At 38.2% G+C, this 16,280-nt stretch overlaps 1 protein-coding gene across 3 annotated transcripts in view; it reads right to left on the bottom strand.

Moving 5' to 3' along the window:
• Positions 1-8,964: 8,964 nt before the first annotated feature.
• LOC124226048 (cytidine monophosphate-N-acetylneuraminic acid hydroxylase) overlaps positions 8,965-16,280 on the bottom strand; it is a 76,963-nt gene continuing 69,647 nt past the window's right edge. For all 3 annotated transcript variants that reach the window (XM_046638848.1, XM_046638846.1, XM_046638847.1), the window contains exons 13-15: positions 15,143-15,258; positions 12,371-12,467; positions 8,965-10,285 (exon numbers count right to left, since the gene is read on the bottom strand). In XM_046638848.1, the coding sequence (XP_046494804.1) occupies positions 12,392-12,467; positions 15,143-15,258 (192 nt within the window). In that variant the 3' untranslated portion in view covers positions 8,965-10,285; positions 12,371-12,391. The remainder of the gene's footprint in view (positions 10,286-12,370; positions 12,468-15,142; positions 15,259-16,280) is intronic.

The raw sequence follows: 16,280 nt of genomic DNA, 5'->3' as shown, positions 1-16,280 counted from the left end.
TTCTCCTTAATCTGAGCACTCCTTTTCTTCCAGTTGCCTCCTCTCTGCCCTGAGTCACTGATGGGAGATGAGAATGAAGTCTGCTGTTTTTGTCCTCTTGATGGGAAAAGTAAATTCCAGATGGGACTCCAGTTCAAAATGGTTCTCTTTTGGGACAGGAACACAAGAGCCATATTTCCTGGGGGACGCTATTGAATAGTAACCCTTCAGACTTCATAAACACTTTGTCAAAAGTATACAAAGATAACATAGTAACAATAGTAATTATTATTAGGCATGCACCATTTTCAGAATTCACTGGAAGTTCCAAAGCTGCACCTGAGCTCGTGGGCACTTCAGCTGGCGAGGTTAGGGCAGCTGGGACTCACTGTCGCAATAGTCATAAATGCTCTGGTCACTGTGTCCCAAATGTCTATTTAGCTTAATAATGTCTGTCTACCCAGAGGGCAATAGAATGTTTGTGCCTGCGAGGCCACTGATATTTTACTTTTTTTCCAGAGAAATCTTGGCCTGAGGCCCCCAGAAACATTGCTTCATTGCCTGGCCTTATAAGAATTTGCTTGAGCTATTTTGTGGAGGCAAATTAACCCTGGTCCTAGAGTTTTTTCATGCAAAAGGGATAAATGAAAGTTTTTACTACTGAATAGGTCCCATTTGCCTGAGTCAATTACAACTACTGAAATGATCGGCTCTGTAATTCTGATTTTATGAAAACGAGGTCTTCACAGGTCCAGCTTGGGTAGGTCTATGCCTCAAAAAGGAGAAATTCCCTCTTCGTTCCTCTGGCTGGGTTATCGGGCAGGGCCACCATTCTGTGAGTTAGCCTGTGATTAGTATTAACACATGAGCCTTTCTCATCAGGACTACGCCCTTCAGTTGTGTGATATTTGTGGTTACGCAAAGCGGTACCACCCTCCCATCTTGGTTTTTTAGTGATGTAAACAGAAGAATAAAACTACCCAACTTCCCATCCTCCCTATGGCTGAGGAGGACACTAAGAATCTAATCCTGACAAGATGACATTTCAAAGCTAAGGGAGTCTAGTTTTGGGGTCCTGAAGGGAATGTCCATTAAGAGGGAAACGCCTCAGATACCAAGCTCTTTCTTATTCCCAGTTGGCCCAAAGATGCACAATTGGAAAAGAAGAGTGGGATGGGAGAGGATGTCAAAGGACAAGAAGTAACATTGTTTTGACCAATAAAGCAAAGTCTGAACTCTACTGTTTGGCAAGTTAGGAAACTATTCCTTCCTTCTTAAAATTTGAGACTACTTGCTCGGAAAATAAACGTTTGTTCCTAGAAGATCTGTGGGTTTGAGGCAGCTGTCCCCTGCACAGTTACCCAGAGGACCAGGCTGAGAGCGCCCACACTGGCCCTGGACCATGGGAATCCTGGAAGCTAAAAGCGACAGGGCCCCCTCCCTCAGCCAACAGTCTGCAGGTCTGGCAGTGCTAAAGGCCAGGGCTGACTGGCCTCTGAAGGCCTGGAGTAACTATTACAGTAAATAGTTCAGACTGGAGGAAATGCACTGCCTGGGAACAGGCATGGTCCTGGGCTCAGTTTCTATGGGTGGAATGGGGTCCCCCAAACGATGGGTGAAGGATGCTTGGGTAAGATGGGAAGAAGGATTTTTAATGTTTCCTCTTTCCCTACAGAGAGGCCTGCATTTGAAAGCAAGGAAGACAGATTAGGAATTGTGTGCACTTCAAAGGTCTTCTTGTAAAGATTTAATGCCTTAGGTGTTAACACATTAAAATAGGGGAAAGTCATGTGTATCGCACAACTTTTAAGTTATAACCTCCTGCTCGGTAGTTCCGTTAATGACCTCACCGCTTCGGGTGAAGTGTGCCTGCTTCAGCCTGCGAGGCGGTGGGATGGAGAACACAGGCCGGAGAGGAGAGAAGTGCCTGGGTTCCTTGGTGCAGGGAGCCCGGGAAGACCCGAGGGCCAGCTTCCAAGGGACCACTGAAGGCCCAGATGAAACCCCTCTCTCCCTAGATACACTAGAGAAAGCGAATTCTCGAAAGAGGGAGAGCGGCTGCTTGAGCTACTTTGAAGTCATCACTAAGTGAGCAACAACATCCGGAACACAAAACGGACCAAAGGGAGCAGGCGCGCGGGCCGCGGGGTTTTGATGTGGTCCTCTTCCGCCACCTAGCGACAACATCGGCTCATTGCAGTTTCCAAATGCACCCAGGCTTCCTGTTAAGCGGACCGATTCAAGATGAGGACCAACTGAGAAAAATCCAAACTAGTCAAGGCGCATTTTCTGTGTTCAAATAAAAACGAATTTATTGACTCCTCGAGGGAAAATACATGTTCTTACCGTCTAGATTACCTATTTTATTGGCTAAATTAGCTTTGATTTTCAGCTGCTAAAATAATAATATATGGGCATAACAGGAAGGCAGAAGTCTGCGTTCTTACATTTGGTTAATGCTTTAGAATACATAAAGGTATTGCATACTTTTTAGGGTTTTTTTGTTACTGTTTTTCAGAAAATATGATCACCCTAAAGGTGGTGAAGGAATCTTTAGAAGAGAAAGAGTATATAAGTATGATTTGCAAGCGAAACAGTGGGTGGTGTCTGCAGAATTAACATTAGGGAGCTCCATGGGGAATCAACATATGCAGGGATAGCGTGGAAGATTGTCCATATGTTATATGGGCCTGTACATTCACTGGAAGCTCGAGAATTTGCTATCAAAAGCATAATTGTTCATATCCTTAGATTCAGTAATCCAACGTCAAGAATTCTATCCCGAGCAAAGAATTCAAAAACATGAAAAAAGTAACCTGGATAATATTCTTTATAAGATTAATGTTCAACAATAGAAGAATAAAGTTAGGGTTCATTCAGAAGATGGAATATTGCAAAGACATAAAAATTATTAATTTTTTCTGGTGAAGAAGATTGGCCCTGAGCTACTATCTGTTGCCAATCTTCCTCTTTTTGCTTGAGGAAGATTGTCGCTGAGCTAACATCTGTGCCAGACTTCCCTCATTTTGTATGTGGGACGCTGCCACAGTGTGGCTTGATGAATCACCATTCATCAAGTAGGTCCGTGCCCAGGATCCAAACCTGTGAACCCCAGGCCACTGAACTGGAGTGCACGAACTTAACCACTTACGCCACTAGGCCGGCCCCTAAAAATTATTTTAACATGTAGCGATATGAAAACTGCCTACCCAAGAAGATATAAAATTGTAGGTAAAAATAGGAATGTTGAATAAAAGTAAAAAAGAATATTTAAAATATTAAAGCTGAGTTAGAGGGTGGATTAGCGTCTACAATATTCTGTATACTAATGTTTTTGTTTTCTCAATTACATAATAAATACAGGAATGCTTTCCGGTTGTGATACATTTAAATTAGACGGAAATATGTTAACTAAGAAGCAGAGGATCCAATTATTGGCTTGCTCCCGGCTGTCTGCTTCCTGTTAATAGATAGGTGTACGCTCTCCAGCTCTTCTCCCTTGGAATTACACACACACGTGTACACACCATTATATGTAGTGTTATTTTAACATAAAAGTGATAATAGTGTATTTCTTACAACTTGATTCTTTTTAAAATATGCATTATAGGTCTTTCTGGATCAATAAATATAGACCTACCTCATTATTTTCCACTACTATTTAATGTGCTCTACTCTAATATACTTAACTATTTCAAAATTGATAGCTACTTGTTTCTTCAAATTTTTAAAATAATAATTCTGCAAATGACTTCTTGTGTTTTTATCTTGGTGCACCCTATGAACGAATTTAAGCTTCTTTTCATTTTTTCATTGGCCATTTGTCTTTGCGGAATTTTCTATTCATATCTCTTGCAAATATTTCTGTTTCATTGTTTACATTTTTATTATTTGTAGGAGCTCTTTGTGAATTTTAGACTTTTATTGAGATTTCACTGAATTTAGAGGTTGGTACAACATAGAATATTTCTGTCCAGAACATAATACACCTCCCCATTTATCCTAGTCTTCTTTTATAACCCTTGACAAAATGTTATTGTTTTCTTTATCTAGATCTGGTATACTTCTTGTTATAATTTATATTACATAAGGAAGACATTTTTAATGGCTATTTACATAACTGGAATAATTTTTAATTGAAATAATTGCTAGCTACCATTGAAATCATAAAAATGTCTTAAAACTATAATGATCTGTCAAATAATACCTCAAAGAAGTATAATTATTAGCCAACTAATTTGCTTGTATACAAGAGAAATCAATAGGTTGATGTCCCTTCCTCTAACACACCAAAACCAGGATTTAGACATAAAAAATAAAAAAGGAGAAAGCGCAGTCTGGGAATATTAAACGTTGTTTTCCTTTCCTTGGGTAAACTACTTATCACTCTGCAGTAAGCAAAGAGGCCAGTTGGGGTATTCAGACTGGAGTAGCTGGGTCATCAAAGAAAATAATTTTAGTTACTTCACGGTCCTTCAAAATTCCTTGAGCATTTCAACTATGAAGTCTTCACATTGGGAGGTCTCCACACAGTGTCCATCGGTGTCCTTCCTTCTGCACCCCCACCTCCATTAGACCCAGCTTCACCATTTCCGTCACCATTTCTCAGATCCTTGATATAGGTTCATCCAGATGTGGAAATAAAGATGCTAACAATTTTTCTGGTACAATTTTTTCAAAAACAAGTTGGAGCATGGTAAACTGATCTTAAATTTCTGAAGACATGTGCAACAGCCTTGAAAATTTGGATAAAGAAGAGCGTCTTTTGTTAGATTTATTCCTAGGTATTTGTTTTTTATGTTTTTCTTTTTTTAACGGGAAATTCTTTTTTTGGCTGGGAAAGATTTGCCCTGAGCTAAAATCTGTTGCCAATCTTTTTCTCTTTTTTTTTTCCTTACCAAAGGCCCAGTACATGGCCGTATATTCTAGTTGTAAGTCCTTCTAGTTCTTCTATGTGAGCCACCACCACAGCAAGACTGCTGACTGATGAGTGGTGTGGTTCTGCGCCTGGGAACCGAACCCAGACCACCAAAGCAGAGCATGCCAAACTTTAACCACTAGGCCATTAACGCCAGCTTGGCATTTGTTATTTTTGATGCTGTTGTAAATGGTATTTTTTTAAATTTTACTTTCTGTTTATTACTGCTATACAAATATTAGTTTTTCCCCCTGTATGTTGACCTTATATTGAGCAACCTTGCTAAATTCATTTATTAACTCTAAAGAGTAATCTGTAGAATATTTTGGATTTTCTGTTCACAATATTATTGACTGTAACAAAAGACAGCTTTATTTTTTCCTTCTAATCCTTACACCTTCTGTTTATTTTTCTTGTCTTATTGCACTGGCTAGAGCTTCCAGTACAATATTTAAGAGAAGTGTTGACAACTGGCATGCTGGCTATGCTTTCGATCTCAGAGGGAAGTTTTAATATATTTGCTGTGGTGTTTTTTTGTTTGTTTGTTTCATGATTTGGAGAAAATGTCTTCCTATTTTTAATTACTAAGAGTTGTTTTGGGTTTGTTGTTGTTTTTTGCCTAGATTCATTAATGGATATTACATTTTCCCAAATGCTTTTTCTCCATCAATTGAGATGATCTTATAATTTGTATCTTTTATTCAGTTAAGGTGGTGAAATACATTGATTGATATGCACACAAACTAACATTGCACTCTGGGAATAAACCCACCTGAGTTGTGATAAATTATCCTTTTGATAAGTTGCTGAATTCTCTTTGTTGATGTTCTACTTAAGATTTTTGCATCTATAATCATTTCTGAAATTTGCCTAAAATTCTTGTTTCCCAAAAAGTCTTTGTGCTTGTCTCAAGATTATGTTGGCTTTGGAAAATAAGTTAGGGTATTGGTCTCTCATCTTGTGTTTTCCAGAAGAGTTTAAAAATAATTGTCTTCCTTAAGTGTGTTGCAGGCTTCACTGGAAAAGCCATCTGAGACTGAAGTTTACTCTGTTAAGAGGTTTTGTTTTTCTTTTTGGTGAGGAAGATTGGCCTTGAGCTAACATCTGTTGCCAATCTTCCTCTTTTTTCCTTGAGGAAGATTGTCGCTGAGCTAACATCTGTGCCAATCTACCTCCATTCTGTATGTGGGACACCACAAGAGCATGGATTGGAAAGTGGTGTGTAGGTCTGTGCCCCAGATCTGAATCTGCGAATCTCAGGCTGCTGACGTGGAGTGCGTGAACTTAACCAGTATGCCACAGGGCCAGCCCCTGTGGAAAGGTTTTTAATTACAGATTCAATTACTTTAATAGATATTCAATTATTGACATTTCCTTTTCCTCGTATATTGGTTTTGATTAGGAGTGTATTTTTAGGAGTTTGTCTATTTTATCTACATTTTCAAAATTATTCACATAAAGAAGTTTATTCTATCATCTTTTTAAAGTATATCTTTTATTCCTGACTTTGGCTTTTTGTTCCTCCTCTATTTTTTTTGATCAGGCCTGCTAGAAGTTTATTAATTTTAGTAGTCGTTTTGAAGAATCAACCTTTGGCTTTGTTGATCCTCTATTATATATCCACTTTGTATTTCATTACTTTTTGTTTTAAATTTTTAATTTGCTTCCTTTACTTTCTGTGGGTTTAATTTGCCATCTTTTGTCTAGCTTCTTGAGAAGAATGCTTAGTTCATTGATTTTTCAGCCTTTTGCCTTTTCTCAATATGCATTTAAAGCAATAAATTTCCCAGTAAGCCTGACTTTAGTTTGTCACAAAGATTCTGATATATTGTATTTTCATTATCATTTGGTTCAAATTATTTTCTGGTTTCTGTTGTGATGTCTTCTTTGATCTATGAGTTATTTAGAATTCCAGTTCTCAAAGTGTGGTCTCCTAGCCAACAGCATTAACATTACCTGGGAAATTGTTGAAAATGCAAACTCTTGGAGCCCACACCAGACCCACTGAACTAGAAACTCTGGGGATGGGCCACAAGTCTTCAGGTGATTCTGACATGCTAAAGTCTGAGAACCACCGATCCAGGAAAATGTGAGGTTGACCGTGTTCTACCTTTCCTTCAAGAGTACCTTAGTCTTGAAACTTCATACTTCCACATAAATTTTAGAATGAACCTGTGACTTTCCATTTTTTAAAAAAATAACCTGTTGGGATTTTGATTGCAATTGCATTGACTCTATTAATCAATTTGGGGAGAATTGACTTAATTTAAAATATTGAGTTTGCTAGTCCATGAATATATCTTTCCATTTATCTTCTTTAATTTCTCTTAGGTTTGAGGACCACTAATTTAGAAGTTACTTCTTAGTTTTAAAACGCATGGAAATTTTATAATTCTCTTATTGATTTTTATCTTAATTGCTCTGTGGTCTGAGAACATACTGAATATGATTTAAATTTTTGAAATTTGAGGCAACTTGCTTTATAGCTTAGTATATTACCATTTTGTGTAAAAGATCTCTGTATTCTTGAAAAGAATGGGTGTTCTGTAGTTCTTGAGGGGCAATCTTCTCTATATGTTTATTAAGTCATTTTAAAAAATTGCATTGTTCAAATCTTCCATATATTTACAAAGGTTTTTTTTTTGTCTGATTGGTTTATCGTTTACTGATAGAGAGGTTTTCAAATATCTCACTTGATTTGAATTTGTCTATTTCTTCTTTTAGTTATGTCATTCTTTGCTTTATACATTTTAAGGCTATGTTATATGTATATACATTTAGATTTTTATATCTTCATGGTTAAACTTTTATCATTAAGTGTTCCACCTTATCTGACATTAAGACAGCAACACCATCTTTTTATTAGTGTTTTCATAAGTTTATATTTGCCCACATTTTTTCTTTCAAGCTTTCATAATACTTATCTTTTAAATATATCTTGCAAGCAAAGAGTGTTTTTTTGAAATCCAGTCTGTCAATCTGTCTTTTACTGAGAGCATTAAGTCCATTTACATTTAATGCAATTATTGATATAATCTACCATCTTGGTATTTGCTTTCTATTTGTCTCATTTGTTCTATGTTATTTTCCTCTTTTATTGGCTTCTTTCACAGGTTAATATTTTTAAATTATTTCATTTTCCCTCTATCACCTTTGTGGTTACACATTATTTTACTATTCCTTAAGTGGTTACCCTAAAGATTACAACATGTACTCCTATCAAGCGCATTATCAATTTATTGCCTCTCCACTCCAAATCCACTCTCCATTGCCTGCTATGCAAAAAGAAATACCTCTCCTTTGCCAGCTAGCATAAAGTTAAGCTTTGTCTGTAGAGGGCACTGGAGGGGCGCTAGAGGAGGAAGAGGTTCTTTTCTGGCTCTTGTATCTTAGTTTCTCTAGAGCTGGGCTTCTGAAGTGCAAGATGAGCATCAGTGCCCAGCAGCCAACAGCTTCCCTGGCACCCTCTGAAGTGGCTTCACCGTAGGATTGTGCAGCCTGCAAGGCACCTTCGCTTGAATGGCTTCCTCAGCACCTACTTGAAAGGCTTTGAGGAAATTTCAAGGCATTCAGGTTTTTGGCCTTTTTTTTGAGTTGGCAGATTCCTATCCATGGCTGAGGAAAATCAGCCCGTCATGCCCAGATTACCTGTATGGGTTCCTTCCTCTCCTGTCTTGATGGCAGTGGAGGTGGTGGAAAGTGGTTAGACTCTGGGTATATTTTGAAGGTGGAGGTGACAGGATGTACTGAGACAGTGGATGTTAGAACAAGACATAAAGGATGATTTCACAGTTTTTAGTTTAAGTAATGGAAATGAGATATGAGATACAAGATAGGGAAAGAGGCCCAGTAATATGGGGGTATATACAGGTAGAAAAGAACCATCTAAGAGGAGTAAGAAGGGAAGTGAGGACATGTAGGGTCAATGGATTGGAGGTCTTGGTGATATCAAAGAATTGTTGGAGTTAGGACATTAGAAGGAGATAACCGGAAAGATAACATGAGAACAAAGATAGGCACAGTGGTGAGAAAAACAAATCCATATTTTAAAATAACCTTTTATTACATACATTTTAACATACATCATATTGATATATATTACATCTATTTTTCAGTGATAATTAAATAACTTACTATATACTATAAATCAAAAAATATAGTTCCTGAATTTCAAGCACTTTTGTTATTATAATGTGTGAGATGAACCAGAATAATCAAACATCATTGATGTAGATCTTAATGAGAAGTAAACAGTCAGCATTTCTATTATGAAGTGTGAATTTAGAGAATTAAGGGGATAAATTCCAGCATTGATTGGATTCTTGTATCTTTAGAATTAAAGAGGTAGTACACATAATCAGAAAACCAATTTTGATGTTCATCTCAGTGAGAGGGGTGTGTAGTAAAACAGAAACCTAGTTAACAATCATGTTTTTCTAGGGATAAATTTGTGTGTAGGTGTCTTAATCATGCGAAGATCATCAAAAACTACAGAGGTTAGCAGAAACAGATACATTAGTTGCCTATTTTAACCATTGAAACAATGTTTTTTAATGTTCAGAAGAGGATTTTTAAATTTTTTCAAGATATGGATCTTGATTATTGATCTTTCTATTGATTTTGAAAGATTTTTGTCTACAAAACTTGTTTTATTAATAGTGCTCATATTTTTTATTAATCAAAGATCTATTTGTTAGAATTTATAAGGTGCATTAAATAACAAATTTTGTCACTGAATCAAAATAATTTCAGTCCGAGTGAAATTTTCCCTTTCGGGGCAGCCTCTGTAGTCTTGTTTTGGTAAATATATGATTTCAACAAATCTTTTTGAAAAACTGAAAACAGCTCATGAACCGTTTTTACTAACCTATCTTCATGGACCCTACTTGGAGAATCAATCTATTAAGGAGCAAAATGTCTATTTCTACATTCTCTTTTTTAAAATTCCATCTTAATTTTTTCTCCTTCCTATTTTCTTCTTATGGGCCCTCATTTATCTATTTCTCTTCTTTCTTCTCTTCTTCTAACCCAACTTCTACTCCTCAACTCCTTTCCTTTTTCCTTATCGTGTAACGGGAAACTTTTTCTTCTCTTGTTCTATTTCTTCCATGCTTAGATTCACATCTCCTGCTATGCTTTGTTTTCCATAGGGAATTTGTTCCTCTTGGGTTCATTCATTCTTTTAGAGAAAATTGTAGACAGAATAAGTAAAATATTAATTATCTGGCTATGTAGTGATGCACAAATGTAAGATGTGTGAACATTTCACAACTGCAGCATGTAGTTATCCATTGCTGATGGCAATAAGGCACAGTCTCTTTGGTATAAGATTCTTGTGTTCAAGATGCAGCATCAGTAAATTCTTGAATTTTTCATTGTTTGGCATCCCTGTGAATTAAACATATTACTACTGAATAACAGGATGAGTCTCATTTTAATACTTTTTAATTTTTTATTGCATTGGGGCAAAATTGTATTCTTACTCTTTAGTTCGAGTTGTATTGTCTATGATGCTTTAACTGAGAATCTAAACCTGGAATGTGAACTGGAATATGACACTCCTCCCAACTTTTAACAGATTCTCTGACTGTAAAATGAATTCAAATGACTGATTATAGGTCACATGACTTTCCTGTCGATTTTCAGGTTGATATAGTTAATATTTATTTTTTACTGTCCCTATGCCACTCCCTCTTCTAGAAGTGCCTTACACATGTGACACAACCCTGCGAGGTAGATACTATTATAGTATTCACTTTATAGGTGAAAATCTGAGACACAAGGAGGTAGTAATTTGCCCAAGGTCATATTGTAGGTGACAAAACCAAGATTTTAACTGAAGAAGTCAGATTCCAAGTCTGAGGTGTTGACCACCACAGTTTATTTGCTTCTTGATAAGGCAACTTCAAAATGCACACATTGACCTCCTGATGCCCATTACCTTTATTTCTGCTCCGTTTCATTCATTCAGTTTTACAGAAGCACCTTTGACCCATCTTCTTTCAGAACTGCTCCGTCTCCAAGACCTTGAACTCAATGCTTTCCTGATCTGTTGCCTCCTGACCTTTCATGCCTTCTGCTTTTTTACAATGACTGGTCCTGCTCAGCATCTCCATTGAGTCCTCTTGACTCTCTTTATTCTCCCAGGGTCACTAAAACCTCTTTCCTGCTTTCCCTTACTTCTCTGTCACACTAGGAGGACTTGCCAATGCTCTAACTCACCTTGCATTTTTCTACCTTTTACCTTCACCCACTTTTTCTGTCTGGAATATTCTTTTCACCTCCACTGCAGCTTATTAAAAACCTTACTCAGTCTTCAAGACACTCTCCTAATACCACCTCCTCCCACATCCTCCACCAAAACGCTACCTTTTCTATAACACTCCTCCTGGTCATCTCAAAAAGTCAGATGTAATCTCTCTCTCCTCAGTATTCCCAAAGCTTAGTTTGTACAACAAATATAGTGCTTATTAAGTTTGCCTTATAATCTAGTTGTATGTGAATTTCCTTAGCATCCCTTCTAGCCTATAATCATAACTTAGAAGATCTAGCTCAATGCCTTGTGCTAGAATGGAGTATGAAACAAAGAACTTTACAACAGAAAAGAATGTTCTATTTCGATTCTTAATTTTACTGGTAAGGACACTGAAGCCTAGTTTAAGTGGCAAGTCACACTGACAGTGGGAGAGAGAATTCGCTTGTTCCTTCCTTCCTTCCTTGAACACATATTATGAATAAAATCATGTGTGCTCTGGGCACTGTGCTAAGCATTAAGGATACACAGGCAAGAGTGTCTACTTTTAAGAAATTCAGAGTCTACTGAATGGAAGAGACAATAGATTATTACAGTATAGTGTGATGGGCCAGCTGTTTGTGGAATAAATAAATGAATATATAAATAAAAGCATAAGTCAAGAAATTGACTCTCTTTGTAGTAATGTGATGTGATCTTTCCAATAATAAGTATATGGAAACAGGTTTTGTAATCCAGTTAATAAAATCACATCACAAGCAGGAGGAAGGAATGTCAAATCTGATTTGTGCCAGACAAGCTGATCTCCATCAGCCTGAAAACGACAGGGGTCTATTGGAGATGGAGAGGCGATGTTTTCCATCTTGCTCTGTTTTTGTTTTTCCTCCCTTTATTTTTTGTTGCTTCTTTTCTTAATGTGTTCATAATTTAGCTCTGAACACTCACTGACCACCTGGGATAATTTTTGTCTTATTTATTAATTGGCTATATGTTCATCTCACCCAAACGAAAGATTCTATGAACTTTGGGCTGGGTGCACTCACCACTCATCTTATTTACTTATTTTTAAACTTGACTGTTCTTCTTGTAATGTTAGCTCCTCTCATTCCTCTGAAAGTCAGGTTTGCTGACAGGTACAGTGCCTGCTTAATTTAGATGCCAAAGAGAGTGTGATGGGATGTATGATTAAAGGTCTCCCCCAGATCCACAGGGTGCCTCACCTGGGGAATCTCAGGTCCGCTCTATTCACAGTGCACCAGGAAGGTCTTCCAGTTGGGTGGTGTTAAGGGAAGTTTTATTTGGAAATGGTTCCAAAACCTGGAAAGAGAAAAAGCAAAGAAATATGTTTTGGAGACTTCCATGCCCACTGCTTTGCCAGGATCTGTTCAGTACCTGGTCTTCAGCTTTCCCTAAGAGACAATGTTTCTGTACTATTTCAGCTGTTTGTGTACCTCAGCATTTTCAGTGTGTTGAATGCAGTTCCTTAAAACATGACAACTGTGACTTATTTTTATTTTAATGTGATGTGCCTTGCTTTAAGGAAATCTCATATGTGAAAATACAGATTTATGTTCTCTACTCAAAAGCATTAGGACCTGGTATTGGTGAGGGTGTGGAGAAATGGGTCCTCTCCTACATTATTTCTGGGAAGGCAACTGGCTTGCTGAAGAACTGTTTGGCAGAGTCCATCAAAAGCCTACACATGGGGCCGGCCCGGTGGTGCAGGGGTTAAGTGCACACGTTCTGCTTCGGCGGCCCGGGGTTCACCAGTTCAGATCCAGGGTGTGGATATGGTACCACTTGGCACACCATGCTGTGGTAGGCGTCCCACATATAAAGTAGAGGAAGATGGGCACGGATGTTAGCTCAGGGCCAGTCTTCCTCAGCCAAAAGAGGTGGATTGGCAGCAGTTAGCTCAGGGCTAATCTTCCTCAAAGGGGAAAAAAAAAAAAGCCTACTCACTGCATGTACATTGGATCCAGTAGCTCCACTCCTAGGAATTTATCCTAAAGAAATCACTATGAAAGTATGCAAGACATACTTACCCATTTATTCGCTAAATCATTGCTTCAAATAATGAAAAGCTAGAAACAACTTACAGGTAGATCGAAGATTGTTCAGTAAACACACAGGCACAAAAGTATGTACAATACTATCCTATTTTTATAAAAAGTGCATGTGTATGTCCTTGTAAACAAAGAAAGATTAACTCGACGCCTAAATATAAATTGCTTTCTCTAGGTGGCGGGATTATTTGTGGTTTTAACTCTTTTTTTGTATTTTAAAATACTTTTTCAAATTTTCTACAGTAGATATGTATAATTTTTATATCAAGAAAAATATTTAGAAAACTCATAAATCCCATTTTAAGAGCAACAAAGATAAATGGGCTGTGACTGCTTCCCGAGATTCATTATGGGATCCTCATACATTTAGGACCTTTGTTATCAAAACAATATAACAAAATAGTCTTTAGCATCAATATCCTAAAAGTTTCCAAGATGGAATTATTTTCTTAAGAAAAGTAACCTCTCAAATCTCCCCCAAATTTGCTATATGTCTTTTTTTCCAGAACAAGAAGACAGGTACATGCTCTGTTGAACATAAACTTAGAATTCTAAAAGTTAGAATGTTTTACAGCTGTTAAAACGTTTGAGGTTGGGCCAGCCCGGTGGTGCAGCGGTTAAGTGCTCACGTTCCGCTTCTTGGCGGCCCGGAGTTCGTCAGTTCGGATCCCGGGTACAGATATGACACCGCTTGACGTGTCATGCTGTGGTAGGCACCCCACATATAAAGTGGAGGAAGATGGGCACAGATATTAGCTCAGGGCCAGGCTTCCTCAGCACAAAAAGAGGAGGACTGGCAGTAGTTAGCTCAGGGCTAATCTTCCTTAAAAAACAAACAAACAAACAAACAAAAAACAAAAAAAAAGTTTGAGGTTGATCTGTGTGTCCCAAGACAAGGGATACCAAACACACATTTGTGAGTAAAAAATGCTAAATTACAGAACATATGTACTAGGATTATGTTTAAAAAACAACAGCAACAATAACCTTCCCCCTGAACCATATGGGATGTTTCATTAAAAACAAATAAATTTGAGAAATGTTGATATGCCCAGAGCCTGGGATGATACACACTGAGCTGCTATCAAGAGCTACCCTGGAGAGGGGTAGAATGAGAGGCAGGAAACACACAGGGTTTTGCGGGATGGGTGGGGCAGGCTTATTTCATTTTACGTGCATCACATTCTTTAAAGTTTTTTTATAATTTGAAAACAGTCAAAAGGAAATAAGTAAAAAAGAAGTTAAACCACACCTGTGCTTGCAAGCTCAAAGCAAAAGCTGGAGAGTAGGTTTTCTTATTTAAAATTAAATTCCTTTATTTTTCAGAGGGTCCGTGGTAATGATAAAGAAGGTATTCTCCCTCTTGCTGATTAGTTTGCAAATATAAAAATGGCAAATGGGCCTGACACGTTAACTCAAATATTCCAAATATAATCTTAAAGATATATAGTTTTGCAATGAGAAAATTACATGGTTTTGAAGTGCAGGCAGGTAGAAACTCAGTGGGCCATTCCCTTTAACCAATTAGTCCACCAAATCCACGCTCAGCATTGGGCACAGGCAAAAATGTGACATGGGCAATGACTGTCTTCAATGACCACATCTTTGCCATATAAACGCCCCCGCCTCATTCTCGTCTTAGCACACATACCCTTCCCCTCTCATAATGTTCTTCCCTTTCCTATACGAAAAACCGCTTCCAGAAGGGATTGAAACACATTTGTATGAATGTATAAATGATGACTCTTTAAAATGTGACTTTCCTAACCGGATTTGCTTTTTAACAGGTTAACAAAGGAATAAAACTCTAATGGTGGAATCTCACACATCCGTCAGAGTTTGGGGGCATAGTCAGTGTGACTCTGCTTATGTATCCACAGCATCCTCTGCAGTGGCCTGGCATACAACAGGCATTTTCAGACTTACAGATGATGGTATATGTCAGGATCCCGCTGAAGCCGGGTCTGGAATCCTATATACAGGTCATCCCAGAGTAGACCATTCTTCACCACGTGTCTGATGACATCAACCCGGCTCCGAATCTGAAACAGATACGGAAGAACTAGCAGGGGTGACCCAGCCAGCACAGAGGACCATCCCCTCGTGTCCCTGGGAGAAGCAGATGCCTATGATGGCAGGGGCTTGGGGAGTCAAGGAGAACAGTCTACTGGAGTAGATGTCACAGGCTGAGGGGGAAAGAAGGAACCCTGAGCACAGCAGAAATGGAGGGAAGAAAAACAGGAAATAGCTCAGGAGCTGCGGAAGCTTAGTGGCTAAGTGCACAGAGTTGGATTGCTGGGTTCAAATCCAGATTCTAGCTGTGTGAAACAGGCAACCATCTGCACCTCCCTTTCCTTATCTATAAAATGAAGATAATAGGACGTTCCTCAAAGGACTGTTGTGAGGATTAACTGAGTCAATGTATATAAAAAACTTAAAACAAGCCTGGCACATAGTAAGCTTTCAACAAATGCGTGCTACACCATTATTCTGAAAGTAGAGTGTTCTAGTCTCTTCCTTGAACACTCAGAGGCAAAGCAGAGCCTGCAAGTTGACAGCGCTCTATGTCAGGCCTGCCGTAGAGCATGAACACCTCGACTAGGCGGTCAAGGCCCTTACCTTTAATGAATCCCAACTCCTGGCATGGAAGCTGTCGAATAGTCAAAGGAGCACAGAATTAGAAGATGAGCAGGGATGGTTTTGAGTCTCAGCCCAGCGTTTCCTAATCATGTGACCCTAACCCTGCTAAGCCTCAGTTCCCTCTGTTACAGGAATGTTGTGAGAAAAAAAAAAATGAGAAAATTTATAAAAAGAGCATGAAGTAGCAGGAAGGGAAGGTATCCCAAGACTAGACATGGTTCTAACACTTCATAAGTACAGGGGTTAAAGTTTACCAGGAGCTTTTTCAGCATCTGGAATCACATTTTTTTCCCCTGGGGAATATCATGCTAATGCCAATAAAGACAGACAGTCATAAATGACAGGCTATTAAATGACACAGAATAATTAGAAGATTGACGTTTTGGATTTATTTCTCTTTCCTGCACCATTCCTACAAAATGGT

Source organism: Equus quagga, chromosome 15, assembly GCF_021613505.1.
Source record: "Equus quagga isolate Etosha38 chromosome 15, UCLA_HA_Equagga_1.0, whole genome shotgun sequence".
Lineage (NCBI taxonomy): Eukaryota > Metazoa > Chordata > Mammalia > Perissodactyla > Equidae > Equus > Equus quagga.
Note: the sequence above shows the minus strand (reverse complement) of the source record. Positions and strands in the feature narration are given on the sequence as shown.